The sequence below is a fragment of the Anneissia japonica genome, unplaced genomic scaffold (assembly GCF_011630105.1).
Source record: "Anneissia japonica isolate Jap-2015-1 unplaced genomic scaffold, ASM1163010v1 scaffold1511_len2985839_cov193, whole genome shotgun sequence".
Lineage (NCBI taxonomy): Eukaryota > Metazoa > Echinodermata > Crinoidea > Comatulida > Comatulidae > Anneissia > Anneissia japonica.
Window position 1 is genome coordinate 416,703 of NW_022685291.1, and position 20,784 is coordinate 437,486.

Sequence of the window (20,784 nt, forward strand, 5' to 3'; positions counted from 1 at the left end):
ATATATACTCTTCCGCCACTGTGTTACGTTTAAATTTTAGCCATTGCTGCATCTCTTCCAGAGTAACCTTGTTTCCCGATTTTTTCCCTTTTAATCAATACCGGTATACATATTAGGCCTATGGTATGTACCCGTTATTGCTCCTCTAGTCCATAAAATTCAAAGGTCTGCTTAACAAAGTCAACCAAAATCCTTGAAACTCAATGTCTTTTAAAAGTACAGTAGTTTGGAACGACCCGAATGGCTCCTCATACATGATGTAGGCTATCAGATTATACTGTAGGCCTATCTTGTATATTTCTTTTGTTATAATTTGATGAACGGGGCGGTTACAATGTTAAGTATATTAATCAACTGTGCTAGTTTTCAAATCCTAGGCCTATGACAATTAGACATAGGCCTATATATGTCTTTTTCATTCTCATATCCACGGACACTAACCAATCATATTATTAAACATTCCTATATGTATGCGTATACTATATCGGAATATCGCCATACGTATTACTTGCCCAACTATTTGTCCTATATAAAATGACCAGGATAATATTATTTTATGCATTGAGCGTACTGAGTATCGTCTGTGCTGAATATTCACATAATAATTGTTGATTGACGGAATAACATAACCACACAGAATCACCCATTGTCAGTTCCATATTGCGACTCAACGATTAGAACTTCAGCATTTAACGTATTAGAGAAAATGCTATTATAGAGTAATAAATTTAGTCGCAATGCATATAACAACACCTGTTCTCCCCTTTCACGTATGATCCACGGTAATTAGTGGCACAGTAATTTTAACGGAATAGTTAAAAGATATAAATTGGTTAGGTATGCTACATATACGGTACTGAGTGCACGCAGTGCTGAAAGGCGGGTAATGGAATCACGATTTTCTGAAGAACTCTCGATTTGTGTGACTACGAGAACCTGCACAAAGTATTCGGGCCAAATGGCGTCCTAATGATAGGCCTAATTGATAATAATGAAATGGTAATGAAATACATGATCAGGGGTGTAGGCTGATTTCATCCTGGGGTGGGTTAGGGGGTGCGAAAATTGAGAATGCGGAACTGGGTGTGCGAAAATTAAGAGCGAAAGTACATTTCTATTCCAATCTAAAACTCAATGGTCACTTTTAGTATTTTAACCCACTTTAGTGGAACTAATTTCTAAACCTTATAAATTAGAGCTTTCGATTGCACGAAGACAGTAAGATCTAAAACGTAATGACGTAACGTATTATGCCGTTTTGGCCCGAATCTACGTTGCGCAGCGCAAACAGGACGGAAGTGTGGCTACAGACGAGTGAATCCGTCCTAGGGATTCACTAATCGCGTCTGTCGCTATCATTCGTCCGTGTCTCTTGGCCTACGTTTAGTGTCTTGGATGTTATGTGTCATCGTGTTAAAATTATTACGACAGATACGGTACCTATTATTTGTGAGAGAAAAGCTTGCGCGTGCGGCGTCTGCCGGTCACGACATAACATGGGGATACGCCTTGTCTGCCCATTCTTTCTCTTTGATATGGTTTGCGGCAGCGGCATACAACGTGGAGGCGGTCCTTAGCCAGTACTTGTGGTTGGCTTCATAATTGTCGAAACACTGCTCCGGCCCCTTGATAGGCAGGGTCTGATGTTTCGTTTGCGTGGTTATACCGTCAGATGATATATGTCACAGAAAACGAAAACATTGCATTTCGCCTTCTGTTACACTACTCAAAACATGCACAGCAGAGCACAGACCAATTACTATTGTGTTTGGTTCGATTTCGTGCTCTATAGAATCACAAACGATTGTATATGAAACATGTACAGGAGAGAGGTGTACGTAAGCCCGAGTATTGTTGGTATCAATGTGACTCAGTGGGATAGTGAGCTACTAGAACCATAAACTGACATGACTAAAATAAAAGTTGTCTCCGCGGTGGATGCATGCGTGAAAGAGAAAGTCTATCCAAAAACCAAATGTGATTGTATAGCAGATTGCAATAGATCTATAAAGAAGATATCATTGCAATCGAGAAATCGCCATTGTATGCGTGCGCGTAAAATTACACCTGGTGTAGAAAAACTGTCGTATCTATTATGCGAATACAGGCCTAAATATTGCTAGGTCATAGTTTATTGAGATATATAAATCGTGGTCACACAATCTAGTGGCTTCATCTTACATTTGTCATTTGTTGTGTTGCGTGTAATGATTTGTTTCGACAATGATCATTACATTTATGTTCCAACTTCAATGACACCGCCACGCAATTTGACGTCTAGACTTGATGGGCTCTCGTACTAGAGCGCAATAGAGAGGGAAAGAAAACGCATCACACATCAAAATGGATCGTGAAGCACCGACCATTACTACGCAACGAAGCAGGCAAACAGATAAATCACCACTTTATGTCCCTGGAGCTGCCGCCAAAACAAAGTAGGTCATTGCATTTGGCGAGCAAGTACTGTAATTCTACAGATTATTTTGTGTTTGAATGTTGTTGAAAACAATCCCAAATCGAAACATCGTTCTCACTACATTTATAGTTAACCCAGATAGATTTGAACTTGGTAGCGTTTGATGCTTGCCAAAACCAACCATCACCTGAGGGGAGGGATTAAGCCGGAAAAGAAAAGCGATATCTGATGTAGGAAATATCAATAATTACAGGTCACATTAGATATCAACAAAGGAAAACGCTTCATCGAAAGTTTTTAACCTCCCCAGAATTAACGGCTTAGCGCCCTCTATTGGCAGAAAAGTTGCGACCTTTCTAGCCAGTTTGACGCGGTGGTCTGTTCTCACCTCCAATCACACACGTGACATGCGCACGCACACTTTCACTTGTCGCTTGATCGTCCGTCTGTTAACATTAATCCGTATTATATTTTTCATTTAAGATACGTTGATATTATAATACGAGTGTATGCGTGGCCATAGTTGAAACAGGGAGGTATAAGGTTGAAAGTCTCCCATTTTTCTTCCGTTTGACTGAACACGGTCTCTGACAAAACCTCGTCAAGCGTTATGAACTGAAAATACTCGGACTGATTTCTATTTTCGCATGGACGCTCTTAATGGAAAGCCTAGTGATTTGTCGTTCTTTGATGCTGTTAATCCGCCGACAGAGACCCAAGGTCAGCAGCTTGCTCAAGCTCAAACCAATACCTCCATGCTCAAACCATGGACCTATTAATAAGACCATATTAATAGGTCCATGCTCAAACCATGCTCAAACCCCGTTGAGCATCTCTAGGCCGGTGACAGTGTGTGGTAACACCATACCTGTTAAAGTCCTTGAGCTGATTATAATACCATCAGAAGGTAGTAACTGTACTACACAGGTTTTATAGCTAATCGTCTCCCGAATGGTGGTACTGTACGTGGCTATAAAAGTTACAATTACCTTGAGCCCGGGTTTGATTTTTATTTCATTAAAAAAAAAACTATCAATCGATGTCTTACTTGTATTTTCTCATCAGTACGCAATATAGGCGCGGTATTAGTTTACCTGGTGATAGGCAGACGAACAAAATAGAGGGAAGTTGTGAATATTAACGATCTGATCATAGTGGACCCTCAATTATCGTATTAACAAAACGAAGAATAGTAAAACAAAATATTTCACGTATTAATTATGGATAAATGTCTTAACTATTTACACTATGCCTAACAGCATACATTAGTACACTAACTATAGTAGACTTTGCTAACTGTAGGCCTACCGGTTGACGTATACGACCATGACGATTAAAATGCCTATATTTGCGATATCAGTCTTCTTCAATATAAAATTTTATCATTTACTTGTTAACGATCTGTATACGATTCATTATTCTTTGTCTATCCGGAGGCAAGTGTTAATATGTATGAAAATATGTTTAATTGTTCTTCTCTGTCGGTATTCGTGCCGGGTCTGATGATAACTACCGTAGGAATACAATGATTGATTCGTTTAATGTAGATAGTGTTTTGGAATCGATGTATAATGGCTTCAGCATAAGGCCTAACCGGAATCTCATCACGCATTGCCCGTGGCAGCGTGAATAGGAAAGTTTCTACATACAGAAATGCTGAAATCCACACACGCCACCGTTAAAAAATCCTATATATAGGCCCTATGTACAAATGCAAGCTAAAGTTATTTCTTGCTTTAAAAAAATGTTTGCATACGGATGGTTTCTTCTTGACTTAATGACACGTGAAGATACGTTTATCTTCTAACACGTTTTGCATAAGTTCTTGATCGTTTTTCTTTACCAGTAGACCTATTCATTTTAATGTCGTTTATGCGCTAATCCATAAACATTTTGTGCCAGTTGTGTTTTTTTTTTTTTTTTTTTTTTTTTTTTTTTGGCTTTTCTAAGGCTATACTTGGCCCGAATATCTTACCACGATCTGAAAAAAAAAATCATGTTTAATTTCAAATTTTCCAACACGTGGTGCAATCTGCGTATTATTACCGATCGTGTTACCGTTGATGGAAATGCCTCGCGGTAAATACAGCCGCCGTGAGGATAAACATCAAAGTGTTTTCACGGCCGCTTACCCGCTGTGCGCTGCGTGATATTTCGCGCGATCCTTCACAACAAGACCCAGAAGCTCTACTCCGTTCCACCACGTAATCAGACCCGTCAATCAAAACTGAATATTAGGCCTATTATAAGGGCGTTTCAAACCCTGACGATTTTTAATGAAGCAGTAAATCTGCCAGGGCTTATACTATAGATTAGTAGGCCTATAATTCTTTCGTCCCCTGGTTATTTATGCCTATACTGTATCATTATACCTGTCTTTCCATAAAATAAGTGCGTGTCTTTAGTAGTAAATATCACTTTATGATGAGATCGTCTGTATGTGTATGATGTGCGTTTTGCGTGCGTGACATTATCATTATAGTCACACAGGCATAGGCCTATCTTTTGTAATGAATATAGGATGCATAAATAACATAGGTAATAAATAACATTGCATGTTGAATTGAATTTATTATTTTTCTTCTGAGTATGAAAATAACCAATGTATTCATTTCACAGTCGACGATAGGATTTATAAAATCGTTATTTTTATTTTCCTGATTAACCCATGCGGCACATTCACTGTGTGATAGCATAACATGATATGCTTCGCTAACAGCGTTTTGGCTTCATTATGAGCGCCACAAAAATACCATCAATAAATGACGTATATGAATTCCTCATCTAAAATGTCGCCCATACCATACCTTATTACATACGAAATGAAAACGCTTTTAACTTTGTAGGCACAACAAACCCCGACTAAACTTGCTCTGGGCCATAATCAACGACGATAAATTAACGTCTGCACAGTATCGCCAACATGATTTGCAAATTTATACGAGGGTATGCAATTAACCTTCGGATACTACCCCACCATGTATGCTATGTTAGCCATGACCTCATCATTCGCGGCAACTTTTAAGCATGAGATAGGCCCACACCAAATCAGTGGTTCATACTATTCATTATTTTTCATCCAATTCATACCTCTTATAATTATAGTTTTGTATGTGATTTCTCTTCTCTTTCTTTATAATTCTTTTGTAATTTTCGATATTTATAATCAGCTAATTAAACGGCAGCACACATATTTATAGTTTACACTTCGCATTAATGTTTTTAATGAAAATATCTTGCGTAAGCCCGGGTTGCGAGTTTCTAAGCCTTTAATTGAATGTGTAGTAAACGTTGCATGTTCAAAGCACTCTGCTTCTTTATAGAGAAAATCGATTTATTGCGATGTACATTGTTTTGCTCTTACTTCAAAAGTGACACTGTCTTTAGTACGAACTCACAGGTTCCCCATTCAGCACGTAATCACGTAGTCAATTGGAAATTTGCACGATTTAAGGCCAAATAAAATTAATTGTTAGTTTCACAAAAGAACAAAATGCTGCTTTATTTTGTTATTCAGAAGTGTTGAGCTCCACTGAATAAAGCAGTCAATAGCGGCTACCTGAGTGTGCTTAGCTATTCCATTGTACGGCAATGCTTTGGACCGATAGACGACCCCGAAAGGGTGTTTATTTTCAATTGGAGTTGACAGCTGCCTTCAGGCCACCAAATCTAATTTAATGACCACGATTCAGCGAAGTGGGGTCGACAGCCAAATTCAGTTCGGCATGCTAGCTTGACGAGCTACATTGCTGTAAGGTGTATATCCAATGTGTTTTCGAATAATACGACGCGGTTATTTTTTTGTATGATCTCTCGGATATAATCACATACAAATCTGTTTCTACACAAAGTAGCGGAATTTACGTTTCCTGACAAATACGTGTGGCGTGGCGCTGTTGTTACTAGCACCGTGTTACTCGGTTGTGTGAGCTCACAATGTATGAGTTGATTGATAGATACTGATGCTGATCCATTTTCCAATCCACAGAGCTTGCGAACCGGCCAGCAGATCCAGCCACTTTCCGGATTACGGCCTAGCTACATGGAAGGTTATGGGGAAAAGGCGCTTCAACAGCGCGGCTTTTGGCCCGATTGCACTTGTCATAAAATTCGTCATTCTTTGTAGTTTATTTCAAACAGGTGAGTAAAAATTGTCCACTTTATCAGAATTTGATTTCGTCTTCGTTATGAAATATTACGACGCCTTATACATTATATTTGATATTTGCCTATACAAAATTGATAATTGTTTCAATATGACGCCGGCGTATTTACTCAATATTGCATGATGTTTTAAAATTTTTGCATGCTTAAAAGCTAAACATAATCTGTGTACGTTCCTTTCTCCCCAGTTTTTTCTGAATGTAAAGTTCTTCGTTGTTCGCACCAGTACACTGCTGCAACTGATTCTCTTACGGAGTCTGACGTTCTACAGCAGTGTCAAGCTTTACAGCGATATCAAACTTGCACACAGAATACAGCAAGGTCCTGTCGTGGAAATCTTAACTATCATACTATCACCACCTACATTCCCGATCTTATGCAGGATTACGACTGTGCCAATATTTTAGCAAACATCCCGACGACAACACGGCGTCCTCCGAAGGGGACACGGATGACGGTGACTGCGAAGAGATCCCGTCCCACACCACCCGAACGGGACAGCACTTGTGACTATCGTGGTAATCGTAGGCCCGAGGATTTAACACATTGTGGTCTCTTTGGAGATCCTCATTTGAGAACTTTCTCGGATAAATTTCAAACATGCAAAGTTTCTGGTGCTTGGCCATTGGTTTATAACGACTATCTAGCTGTTAGTGTGACGAATATACCTGTGAATGGATCCTCCGGAGCAACAGCCACAAGTCGGGTGAGTAAGACTGTGAATTAACGTTGGTGCCATGAAAGTTTTGTTTTTTTTTCCTTCTAGGTCATTTACTCACTGGACATTAATGCTATTGAATTCTGGTATACAATTAATTTGTATGCATTTGACAGAGAGAATAAACCTTCGTCTATTGTCTGCGGATGCAGTTACGTTCCCCTGAACATCCACTCTGATATTTACACAACCACCTATCCTCGATTTAACAGTGGAACTATTACAATGTGGGCCTATATTTTTCATCGTGGATTTGACCTTTGCCTTGTGAATCCACAATATACATCCTCATTCACTGTCAAGATTCATTAAGGAATTACTAAATTAACTACTGCGTACTCGAATCTCAAAAAAAGTTTTTTATTTTGTAGCCTATGGTACTTGTTCCATCCCGAAAAATGTTTTATTCCCATTTCTAATTTAAATACTTTACCCATGAACGTTAATCATATGCTGTTCAAACATCCATGGTTCAAATAACACCACACCACATGAAGAAAATTTATTTTTATTGGTAGGTTGCTTAAAATATTTGAAGCTTATAGCATACTTTTTGCGGCGTAGCATAAAAACTAATTCCAAAAATAAAGAAATATAATTTAAATTGATTGAAATAAGAATGCATTATACGTATGTCATTGGTTGATGGTGCCCACTTTGTTGGTCATGGTCTTTCAGTGTGCTTATTATATATTGTCTTACTGTTGGCTGTGTCTGCTACATTTTCATACAGTATTTGCTTTGAATTGAAAGAATTTTTCTGAATACACTGATCATGGAGGTATAAGGAACCCGCCATATTCACAGTGATGCGAATATTTTTCAGACGGTTTTAGTTGAAAATCATGAATATTGTTGTAATGTTACTAGAATAAGAAAAAGTCAACCGTCTGTGTGTCTACCACAAAGGAAAATACAGTTGCATTACAAAATATTGTAAACAACTTTTAGAAATTAACACGGTCTCAGATGGTATACGTTAGACATATTCTAAACTGATCCCACTAGTCATTTGTACCGAAGGTCGTACGTTTAGGTTTGACTGCATAATTGCATTACCTTATAATCGCTGTTAATTTTGTTATGGGCCCCTTCCTTCAATACACAAGAAATTAGGCTTGGCCCTGTTATCTCTTGCCAGACAAAATAACGGCTATAGCATTGCTTCTCGTTTTCTTGTCGTCACCAATTTTAAGCCCGTCAATACGTCTGTGCTTCAATCCTCAAATCGCTCGAGTTTTTTTGTTTTTGGGGTTGTATTTTGTTGGCAGTCTCTAGTAATGAGTCACCAACGGAAAACTCACAAGTAGTTTTGAATTTCTCTTGACAATCATTGCCTAAAATGAACACTTTTAGAATGATATCCGTTTTTCGTATTAACATCCATTCCCAAACTAAACCTTTGCTCTGGTTAAAATACTCGTTTCTTTACAGTGCTTTTATTAGATTCGTATTTAAGGAATTAATTTCCAGTTATTATAAATATAGTGAATATACTTTAGTTTGCTCACTTGTATTCCAAGTTGCAACGTGCAAAAATATTACCTTTTCATGCTCAAGCAATAGATTTACACGTTAACAAAAGTAAAGTGATGATTGTATTATTCGTTATAAATTTGAAATATTTTCTAGAGGACAATTACTTCCGAGATTGCTGAATAATATCAGTATAACGACTGTGTCTTTGATTTACGCCATAGCTTTTAGGTTCTCCGGTTTCAGCTGAAAAAAACAGCCATGTTGTGTTCGAACTCGCTGTACTGTACAGTCCCTTCTTTTCAATTAGTGCTCACCCATAGGCGTAGTAAGCTAGTGGGTAAGTTCGTTTATCAGGAATAAAAGGTTTATCAGGAATTATTGTAAAGATATGGCCATGAGTTTTGTGGGTTCTCGAAACCGAAGTATTAAAAATGTTTTACAGTAGTGTCTATCTCACGAGCTCACACTTCGTCAGCTGCGTTCAGCCTTATTCAAAATGCAAACATCCTGAGGTATCTTCCTTTGATTAGGTGTCATACTGTTTTTAATCACATTTGCAGGGCCTAGTAACAGACCTACGCGATATAGGCCTATTAATAGAACGCGCCATAGTTTTTCTAATAACATTTTTGTTTTCATCTGAGCATTGTGATATTCCGAAAATGTCATTTTTAATTCGCCTTACAGTTATCACGTAATGAATGTGAATAAGCAAAGCCTATACTAAAAGTCGATGATTTATTAATGAGTGATGTCGTCATTGAGTGGCCATTAACTTACTTCATAAACATTACCCTGACCCGTATATCGTAGAATAAAAATTAATGTGGTCTAAATTCATCATATTTTAATAATACCATTTACAACGGTCGATTATGATTATATCATTTACTTTACATTTATCATTAAATATGATTTTGATATTAACCGATGTATGTAGGCTATATTAAATATAAATACATTATCCTACTTTATTTATGACGTCATCATATATTTCTGACACTGGAAATTGGGAGAAATATATTTACAATGTGTTGGAGTATGTTGAAAGCATATTGATAAGCAATATTCGCAGTTTCCTGTGGTTTGTTTTAGTGTACGTATAATGCATATATACCTAAATATTTTAAGCCATGTTGAACAGGAAAACACGCCGAAAGACTAGTGTGGTCCCTTGGTGATGATTTGACCTCGCCTTTAGTGAGCTCAAATGATAAAAGTTGCATTAAATATACGACTGCTCTTTCAAACGATATTTTGCTGGCGACTACTCCAGCCTCGTTATGGGATCTTACTAATTCACTCCAATTGAGTTTAATTTTGTTGGTTGTTCTTTGTGACGAGTGCCTAATGCATTGAATGTTTGCTACCTGTTTTGCATCGTATTTATGGAATCATAATGCAATATAGTTTCCTGGCTCGTAAACAAAAAATCGCAATGGCGTGCCAGGCCCAAGGACGACGAATTTAACAGTCCAATACAGTAGTGATAATATCAAATTGCAGAAACCACAACGCCCATCTTTCTTTTTTGGTACCGTTTCAAATACTGTATATACTGTATAGTGGAACATGAAGTAGAGTGTACTGACACATTTAACCTATGTGTGTGTGTGTGTGTGTGTGTGTGTGTGTGGGTGTGTGTGTGTGTGATCGAGTTATTCATAAACACTAAAGAGACATTTAGCTTTATTGACTTAAATGGTAACATTTCTGAAGAAACTAAGTTTACTAAAGTTTTAACAACCAACCCTCCTGATAAAAATTGCAAAGCAGTTGCAAAACAACGATACACGCACATAATTTTCGCACTACCACAACATAAGACCTATATAGCGTTTATTATTACTTAGCTGTGTTTAGTTATAATGTTCAATTTCTTTTTTTTAGAAATATAAAGTAGTTTACCATAATTATGTCTACGAAAGAGAACCAAAATCGAAAGTAAAAATACAAATTCTGTAATCGTGTTAATACCACAGAGGGATTTTATCTTGAACATGTTCCCGAGCCAGACTGGCCTGAGTCCGTCACAATCAATTCAACGTGTCTCAGTCATTCACAATGTGGCTTGTCTTTTCCCCTTCTCCTGTCAAAGCATACATAACTCAACGCATGCCAAGGGATATCGGTTTGCTTCTACTCGTTACTCATTCGGAAAGCAATTATGGAGTTCTTACCAAACTCTTACTCATATACCATGTAGGCCTGTGTCACGCCATACTATGGGTTGTTTACCTGTTTTGCCCGTGTCTCAGATTGACGTATTTCATATAGGCCTATTACTATGTTTACATATATATGGAAATATTTCTGAGTTTAACACACTTTCCTTGGCTCATAAATTTACCATACAGTGTTACAATAGTTTCATATCCCGCTCATAATCATACAAGGCCTACTGGACATGTGACTGATAAAATGCTCATTACGGTAACTATACGAGGTATTGTATACACTACCGTACTTCTCTGTTCGTCCAGGTATTGCGTGTCTTAAAATGGAATTCGTTCGTTTTATGTAAATAATGGCACCTCTCAGTCTTACTGGTACATCTCTATCCATAAGAAGTGGTGGGGGTTAACGTGGGCCCTATGAATGGATGCTTGTATGTTCAACTACTATAGACCAATTGGTATATTGCAAATTTATTTGCATTCTAACATTCGGCGCTCATTTCAACAATAAGCCTATGTAAACTCGAATAATGACAGAGAATATCGCAAACACTATTTACGTAGCACCACAGAATATTCTTTGTAGAATGTCCAGTTGATCATTAAATTTAACGACAAACATTACAAACGTAAGGGCCACTGGTGAAATATTAAACGAGTTGTGTCCTTTAAGTACCTGATCAATCTAAACAATTAAATAATCTTGCTGCTTGATTTGACCATGGAGATATTTACCTCCATGATTTGATCATGGAGGCGTTTGATGAACATATCTGCAGTGATTGACATGTCATGGAGGTATGGACATGTTGACGCGTCATTAAGAAAGACGATGACATGAAAAAATACAAGTCTCAAAGTTAACCGTCACCCTTGGCCTTGTTCAACTTATTACTAGGCCTAGTAATATACGCAACCCTCGACCATGTCTTTCAAGTTATTGCCAATACAAAAGAACTAGAACGGAAACAACGCTGTGCTAATCCTTTGTATTGTTTGATTCTCTAGGATCACCTGTAAGGACATGTATTGTACCTGTAAATGCTTTCAATTGATTGTTATTACCCATCACCCGGTTCTATTGAATTTATCAGGCCCATTGCTTTACTAGTTTCCCTTCAAACCTGCCTGTGCACACGAGGATTTGTGCACGCAGTCCCCGTTTTTCATCAGAGGGCTTGCTGTCAATGCAGGACTTTAGCTATAAAGGTCGTGCAATCATGCAGATTTATTTATTTATTCATCGAAAAAAAAACCTCCAAACAAGGAGAAGATAAAACATACAGAACACTGTAAAAATACATTTACAGAATTAATGTATTTTTATGTATATATGTATATGTATATGTGTACATAATGTGTATGTAATATATGTATATATAATTGTATATATCATCAATACCGGAGTAGAGCAATTAACTATAACTGCTGCTACAATGTTCGTGTCGAGTAATAGGCCTATCGGAGCTTTAACCTTGTCCCGAAACCACGGAAACAACCGAAACCACAAAGAGGGAGGCTGTGTTTCCGACGAATGACACAGTTCCGATACAAGTTATTTTTAAAGTAACTATAGCACACCCGTGTGTCTGGTTTTTAGTCGTGTTTTCCTGCTACCTTTAGTCAGTATTGCGTTTGCGAGTACTGCAGAATCATCCAGGAAAAACGCATTAATGTGTTGTAACAGATGAAGACAAATTACATGTCATTTAGAAGCTGTCATTAGCAACACAAATGCGAAGCTTACGTGCTGACCATATGGCGGATTTATCGCTCCCGCGGCCATCTTGAGTTCTCATTAAATAATGCTACATTAACGCTTCGAGTTCGCATTACATAACTTGGTACATAATGAAGGACAATGATTTAGCCCCTTACCACATCCGGAAATCCGGGGTATCCGAAACTAAGCTGGTGAGATGATGCAGGACTGTAGGCCTAGGCCTATACATTTCGCCGTGATTTACATTAACTAATTAATGACATCCTCATTATGCCTATCATATCTCTGCAAACCTTTCCTCAGAGAAATCTATTCTTGCCAAGAATTTAAAAGGAATGAGAGGACTAAATTTAAAAAGCCAAATATCATAGTATCCAAACTAACACATTTCGTAAGAATCAGTTCACAACTTCGCGCAACCAGAGTATCTCTATCAACAGGGAACTAAAGGTCTACCGAATATTATAATTATATTAGAGTTTATTACCGGCATTTTGTGTTATAGATATATTTATAACACAAAATGAAAACATAACGGCGGAGGCATGGATCCATATACCAGTACTCTATAGTAATCAGTGCGGATATGTAAGGTATATATACGACCTATAAACTAGTCTGGAAACGCCTGTTGTAATTAACGGAGCCCCTCATTGACAATCCGCGCATTCAAGCGAGCTATATAGGGCGCACGCAATCTTTTGAAGTACTGTTTGTTGTATGGTTGTACTTCCTAAAACTTACAGTACGGTATTTTCCTGCCGCAAAAAAGTGCATTGTAGAGTTGAAATTCTATTAAGATATTGTTTGGAGAAAGTTCATTCTCTTCAGTGATGAAATCAGTATGTCAACTTTTCAATTATGTTTCAATTTGTAATTAACTGGTAAGGGTGACTTTTACTACGCTTAGCAATGGTAACCCGACTTTTTATTTTATGAACTATTGTATGAACGCCCCGAATATTGAAAATAGATTATCCCATAAGATGTTCCGGTGTTATTGATGGATTTAAGTTCATTGTGGGATTCACCTTACAGTGATAGTAGTAGTATTTGAATAAACCAAGCTTCTTTTTTTTTTTATAGTGAACGGAATTTTTTGTTGTTCTTAATCTCGACAATCAGTTGCAATTGTAGGTTCTTAACCACATTGCCATTCATAAAGACGCGCGCACTGATAGTCCATTTTCGTATTGCACTAGTTTGTTCAAACCACGATCGCGCGTTTGCACGTAGGCCTACCACGGAGAATACAGTGTTCCGTGAACCGATATAGGCATATCCTATTGATGCACTATGTACTGTTCACTGGTACGTTATTTCGATAGCTTTAATTGTTTTGACCTAGGTTGACAATGGCAGCGTCACAAACATAAATAATTATTTCTGACGAAATTTATAGCATTCAGTTTCTTATACTGCAGTACCTCCATAGTTTCATCGGTTAATGGAGATGGGGAATAGACGTTTATATTACTTCGCCATTACAAGAAATTCAGTAAGATAGGCCTAATTGGGGAATTATATATATTTAAGCTATATAGACCAATACATATGATGAGTTGTGTTTTGTAGAAATGAACCACACCCTTAGAAGTCTATTTTGTGAACGTGAAACGTATCTTGTCAAATATATTGGATTGCAGTCGTATGATATGCTCGCTCGATTGTATTTCATGTGGAATTCGCATGAAACGCTGGGCCCCTCTAGCCTGCTGCGATACTGCGACAAATTAGCCTACCTGGTGTCACAAAACAACCCACTGAAAGTGTAAAACTCGGTTCTATTTAGGCTACCAGTGTGTTTTTGTCAACCATCTGTTGGCTAGACACGGTAGGCTCGCACTTCTGTAATAGGGTGAAGCGCAGTGTCGGTATGTGGTCGCATGAAGGCGGCTAACTCACCCGACCTTCACATATTTAATATTATCTACAACGGCATACGTTATCCAGAGATATTGATTTTCAAGACTAGTATTTTCACAGTTGTCAGATACGATCGAAAGCCGATCGTGTTAACACGAAATGCTGAAATACGAAACACTTCACACTACCCCGCCGTCCTAACTAGGTTAGTTGTGGTGTACAAAGTATAAAGCTTGTATTTACGAGGTCTGTGATATCAATTGCTCAAATATTCTTGAATATTAAATCAGAACTACCTTAGGCCTATTCAGGAATTCCCTCGTACCAAGTTGAAATCATGTGATAACATATGTCTTTATAGTTATACAAGAGCAGCAAAAAAGTATTATAAAAGTACAGTACAGGGTATAAGGCAATTATAAATTACCCATGGCCTATACATCATGAATGTTCACGAGCTCACTTACTCGCGCCTACCTAAGCATGCACGCTTAGGCCTACATACTCGCAAATGAGATGATGTCAAAAGACAATATTGTTTATATAATTATATTCATATAAAATTGAGTGACGGCTGTATATGAACGATGACAGTACCAACGGATGGTGACTTAATCTAGAATATTGGTGAGGAAGTAACGACAGCTTGTTCAGCTGTACTCGTCATCAGGCTTGAATCTCCTCGGTCTTCCGCCGTGTGGAAACCTGTGTTTTACCTGTATGCGGATTAACTCGCTTTAATACCGAACGGAAATTGTAGATGAAATATCACGACAGAGTGTATTGTAGCAATATTCCATGTGGTATTGTTATCATATCGAAAGTCAACATCGTCGATTAAGTTGTATTGAAGACTACGTTTTGTTCATCATTTTAATTTGATATTCAAATTCAAACATCCGGGCTATTTTATTAATTGCTAGGACTACTAAAGTACTATATTACAAGCTCTCATAAATGTTTTTGTTACTATTAATATTTCTCTGAAAGACTGCGGTAATGTTCAGAACAGTGCCGACATATTAACGCGTATATTAATACGACATCGCATGTAACGCTTGACCTAAGTCCTAAATAATTTAGATTTAGGCATATGACCTAGTATGTATTAGTCTTGTCATCATTTAGCTATATTAATGATAATATTTATTATTATTAATATTATTTTATTATTATAATTTTGTAGATATTATTGAAATCACGACCATTGCTTAAAAAATCGTGATTCTGAGATTTTTTTTCCCTGAAGAATCATACATCCCTGCCTAACACAACAACTGTTATGGTCCATTGAACAATCCGTCGGTTTTAAATTACGTAACATTCGGTAAAATTGGAATACCGTGGAATGACAAGGTCCTAAAAAACCAGACAACTGCAAGATGGGAGCTTAAAGACATTCGTTCAGATGGTTCGGGCAATCTGTTTTCCTGAACAATTTTGATTTATTTTTCCTTCATGTGGTTAGTGATGTGCTGTAATTTCGTTTGTAGGCATGTTTTTCCTGATAGTATTACGACCGGAAATCTGTGACGTCATCACCCATGACTACCACAATGGCGCGCGTCAAAATAGCCTATATTTTTATATCTTACGAATTACATTTTAGAACCGTACCACATCCGACCTCTTGTCCATGTGTGTAGCTTACAAGCTTGTTTGAAAATGATTTAAAAAATTACAAGTATTGCCATTCGTATGACACCAACAATGTAGACCTAGACATAGTACAACTTTTCTAGTGTTTATTTTTTCATTTTTTTTTTTTCTTTAGATATCGGTTGTGATCAAATCACATGATAAGTGTGCTGAACAGAAGATTTATTTCGCCGAGAGTGGGAGATTACCGGCTGCATTTATTGATGGTACAAACACAAGTGGGCCTAGGCAGAGTGTGGTCATACTGGAGATGATACCGGGAAGACATGTAGAAATTCACTTGCAATATGTGGCCACCACGATCGTGCTTCGTCAGGTGGGTCGCTATCTGACATTTGCGCTCAGTATGCCAAAGGATTTAATCCAGGACAAGGAAGAAGACGCCTTGCAATTATGCGTCAAAGGATGCCCAGCACGGGAAAGAATTTACTTTAAAGACTTTTTAAGTCTTCGTTATAAGCAGCTTGAAAACCTTGAAACAACTCGAACATTAACTTCTCGGACGGAAGCCATTGCTAAGTGCAAGAAAGCGGAAGTCACGAATGATTATTTCGATTCGTGCGTGTTTGATCTTATGACGACAGGCAACGTGAATTTCTCGCTGGCTGCGCAGCACGCCTTCATGGATGTGAAAAGATTGCATCCCAACCCGAAACTTGTGTTGGTTAATAGAACTAGTATATTTGAAAAAGATCCACCGCGAGTAGAACCGAGTGAAAACCTGCCAAATAGGACTAACGTGTTACATGCATCCACAACTTGGACAATTATCTTATTACTAGCCACAGTTTTGGTCACGTTTTCCTTGAAACGATAGCAATCTAAAGCCATCCAATTTGTAAATTTTGTAAAGTACTATAAATTGTATACATACGGCATATTATTACAGCTATGTACATATTTTTGAATGAGAAGTTAACATGTGAATAAAAAAAAACTTTTATAAATGTTCTATTTACCATCCGATTACAACGGAGGAAAGGTAGTACGTGAGCGTGTCTCGAACTCAACGAACGTTATTATTATGGAGTTGTATATTTTGTTTCATGACAAGAGAGTTTACGATAATATGCTGTATATTAAATCTTACGACTTTAAGCACTACCCATGCGCATAAGTGTCACGTGACGTTGGTATTCAGTTGATTGGTACAATAATGCACTGGTTAAGTTGGATTATGACATGTTTTGAATCTACGATTTTTGTTTATCATATCCTCCTTGCTTACCCATCCCAGTGATGTCAGTATTCAAGCCATTTATCAATAAAATACAACACATTTCAACGCAAAACAAATCACCGAAGAAACAGTGATCAAGCATAGCGATTTATGTAGTGTTTGAAATATCTGAAATGAAGTAAAAATGGAAGTCTTTTAAAGTTTTATGTAATTTGTGTAACCGTATCTCGACAGACAGTGTCACCTGGTCGAAACCTCACTGGCGTGACGAAGCGTTGATCTAGGGTTTAGCCTGTAGACTCCAACACAATTATTGTCTTATTGAAGTGTATTGGCAAGTTGGTTTGATAATTACACGCTCAAACGATCCCTGAAATCCATCGGTAGCAGTGCCCGCAGGGAAATTCTTGGCAGTAAATGTAAAAAACACAACCAGCTGCTTTGGCCTTGAAGAGAAAAAAATAAATAAAATTATTCCTTCTATCTATTGTTCTTGATTACTGTTTATTTCAAATATAACAATCATACAGGAACTATCTACTAATTTAAAAAAACGTATTAAGTTGTGGTAGTTATGGATCAGATATATTTCAACTTATTTTTATTCTGGGCATTCCATGAGTCTGGTTGGGCGTATGTGTATCGAACCTGTTTACAGCCCAAAATTGGATTACTGTGGCCATGGCGACCCTGTGAGCTAAGCGTAGCTGAGATCTAGATACGATAATAAATTCACCCAGACAGATTGCGACGAGATAGTCATACGAATATTTATATTAAATTAACCACAATCTGATACCTTTAGTGTTAGCTAAAGGCTGATTTTGACGATGTATCTGCTGCATAAGGCCAAAACGTATATTATACTTGTTAACGTCACATTCGTAAAAATAAAAGGGGTCAGGACAATAGGGCGTGTTTTCTTTGTGTTTTTTTTTTTAAGGAAACAAATCGTGAACTACAATTCATCTGATCAGATATTAGCTTGCCAAGGCAGAGTGTGATTAATTTGCCCATTTAGTGTTGTTTATAATAGGCTTTAAACGTTTTACAATTGCAGTAGGCCTAATTTGTATATCATCTATGAATGAATATTAAAATTCATCTTTGGTTAAAATCAAGAGAGGGACGTGACGTTAACCAAATATATTCTTATTTGGTCTAATTACCAGAATGTATTCAAGGTTCCTTTTGAATGTGCTCATCTCACAACTAATGTTCTCCATCCGTAAGCCTGTACCACAATAACACTCTATTATGTGTAATAAGCACCTCGCTCAATGCTCAAATTAAAGTGGCGCACACCCATAAATATTGTAAGCGCCCCGACTAAATGTTAATTTCAGTTTTTGTTTAATTAGTTCATTGAATTTGTATTATTAATAGCTTTATGTTAAAAATTAAATTTGTCTCTTCCATTTCGGTTGGTAATCGTACAAATCGATGATGATGAGTGTTAAAATCATAATGTTCAATTTATCTTTACTTCAATTATATTTACCTGACCATCGTGATCTAGTGCCAATAAAAACAGATTTTCAGATTGTGATAGTCATGTTGTATGTGGAAAATCTATTTCATGTTATATGCACAGTACATGAAAACGCCACATATATCTTCCGTAATTCGATCATTCGTTGGAGTTAAGAGAAGCCTAAAGAAACAATATTGTATTTATGAGTGGAAAGAGAGTGAGAGAATTTTATAATTTATTCGCTTTAGGCCTACAGAATAATTTACTTGTAATGTATATACTGGTAATAAGAGAATGGAAATTCTGATATCTAGATGTTGGCGCACAATCTACACCATCTATTTTAAATTGTATCACGTTAAAAAAAAATCCCTGGTTTTTCTGTTCCACGACGATAATATCGCCATGGTAAGATCAGGTGGCCACCGTTGTTTGACCGTACATTTTCTTATATAGGAAGTACGCAGAGATGTGTTGGTCTCCACATTCATTTTTATTCATGTCGAAGAGCTTGAGAAAAGTTCTACAGATATTTATCTTTTTTTTTATGTCAGAATTTGATAGATGACGTACGCAAACGCTGCCGTGTAGTGCACATTACATGGATTATTTTATTACTGTCTGAATCGCATGTGTTGCCCAAAATGGTGTTCGTAAGTCAACCGAAATGTAGACATACCGTACAGATGTATGATATATATGTTATACAATATGTTATATATTAATATAGTATTTATGCGTCTGTATGTGTAAATAATGTATACATCTTATATAATTTAGGATTATGCATATTATATAATATGTATATATTGAAGCTGATTTACATCCCCCTTAAAATTAAGATAGGCCTAATGTTTTATTATACTGCAAACAAAACATGTATGAAGTATTGTATTAAATATATGATCGCCACGAATTTATGGTGTTTTTATTTTTTATCAATCATTTGTCAACAAAAAGGATAACTGGAGAGTGTATAATGCAATGAGATATTTATTGTTAAACGACGGCTGTGAGATTGTGAAAATGATGATGATGATTTGCCTATAATAAAGCTCTTATGAGGGCAGTATAATAGAGGCAGTAGAGTATATTTGCCGTAACGGCTGCCCATACAAAAAAGATCTATTAATTAATCAATCAATCAGGGTACTCTTAAAGCTCCTCATCAGAGCTAAAAATGTTATTAATAATTAAACGCTTTCCCGCATACAATGCTAAGCATTTAAACGACGTAGGCATACGGTAATGGGTGTGAGACGACATTAACCAAGACCATAATGTTAAAATATAATATATAATGATTATAATAATAATAATAATAATAATAATAATAATAATAATAATAATAATAATAATAATAATAATAATAATAATATTATTATTAATAAATTATTATTATTATATTAAATGGTAATAATAATAGGAAAATTAATATGATAATAATGATTATTAAATATTTTACAGCATACTGGCATCTTACATGATTTAGGATTATGCATAAATATGTATATGTTGACGTATATTTACATCCCTCTTAAAATTAAAACTATGTGTTATTATACTGCAAATAAAACATGTATAAAGTATTGTATTAAATATATGATCGTCACAAATATGATGCTATTTTTTAAGAGTCATTTGTCAACAAAAAGGGTAAGCCCCTCTCCCACCTAGGTTTATTTCACCTAAGAGTCGTACGATTTCTACGAGTTAAAACTCGTGATCTTTGGAAAGGACCTATACGAGCTTATTACGTGTTAGCTAAGAGTGAGGTACGACTTTATGGAGTTGGTTACGAGTTATGTACGAATTATGCCGAGCAGAGCACCGAGTTAACTCCGAGATTATTACGAGCGTAACAAGTTTGTACCGAATTAGATACGAGTTAGGTACGAGCCAACTCGGTGCGCTCGTACTTACTCGTA

At 36.8% G+C, this 20,784-nt stretch overlaps 1 protein-coding gene across 2 annotated transcripts in view; it reads left to right on the forward strand.

Moving 5' to 3' along the window:
• The window catches only part of LOC117109802 (repulsive guidance molecule A-like), a 27,751-nt gene extending 7,979 nt beyond the window's left edge, over positions 1-19,772 (forward strand). Inside the window, exons 2-4 of one of the 2 annotated variants that reach the window (XM_033252235.1) lie at positions 6,405-6,556; positions 6,769-7,286; positions 16,318-19,772. In XM_033252235.1, coding sequence (XP_033108126.1) covers positions 6,405-6,556; positions 6,769-7,286; positions 16,318-17,019 — 1,372 coding nt within the window. In that variant the 3' untranslated portion in view covers positions 17,020-19,772. Of the gene's footprint in view, positions 1-5,880; positions 6,557-6,768; positions 7,287-16,317 lie in introns of those variants that run through there. The other variant, XM_033252225.1, reaches the window with a different exon arrangement.
• The last annotated feature ends 1,012 nt before the right edge of the window (positions 19,773-20,784 follow it).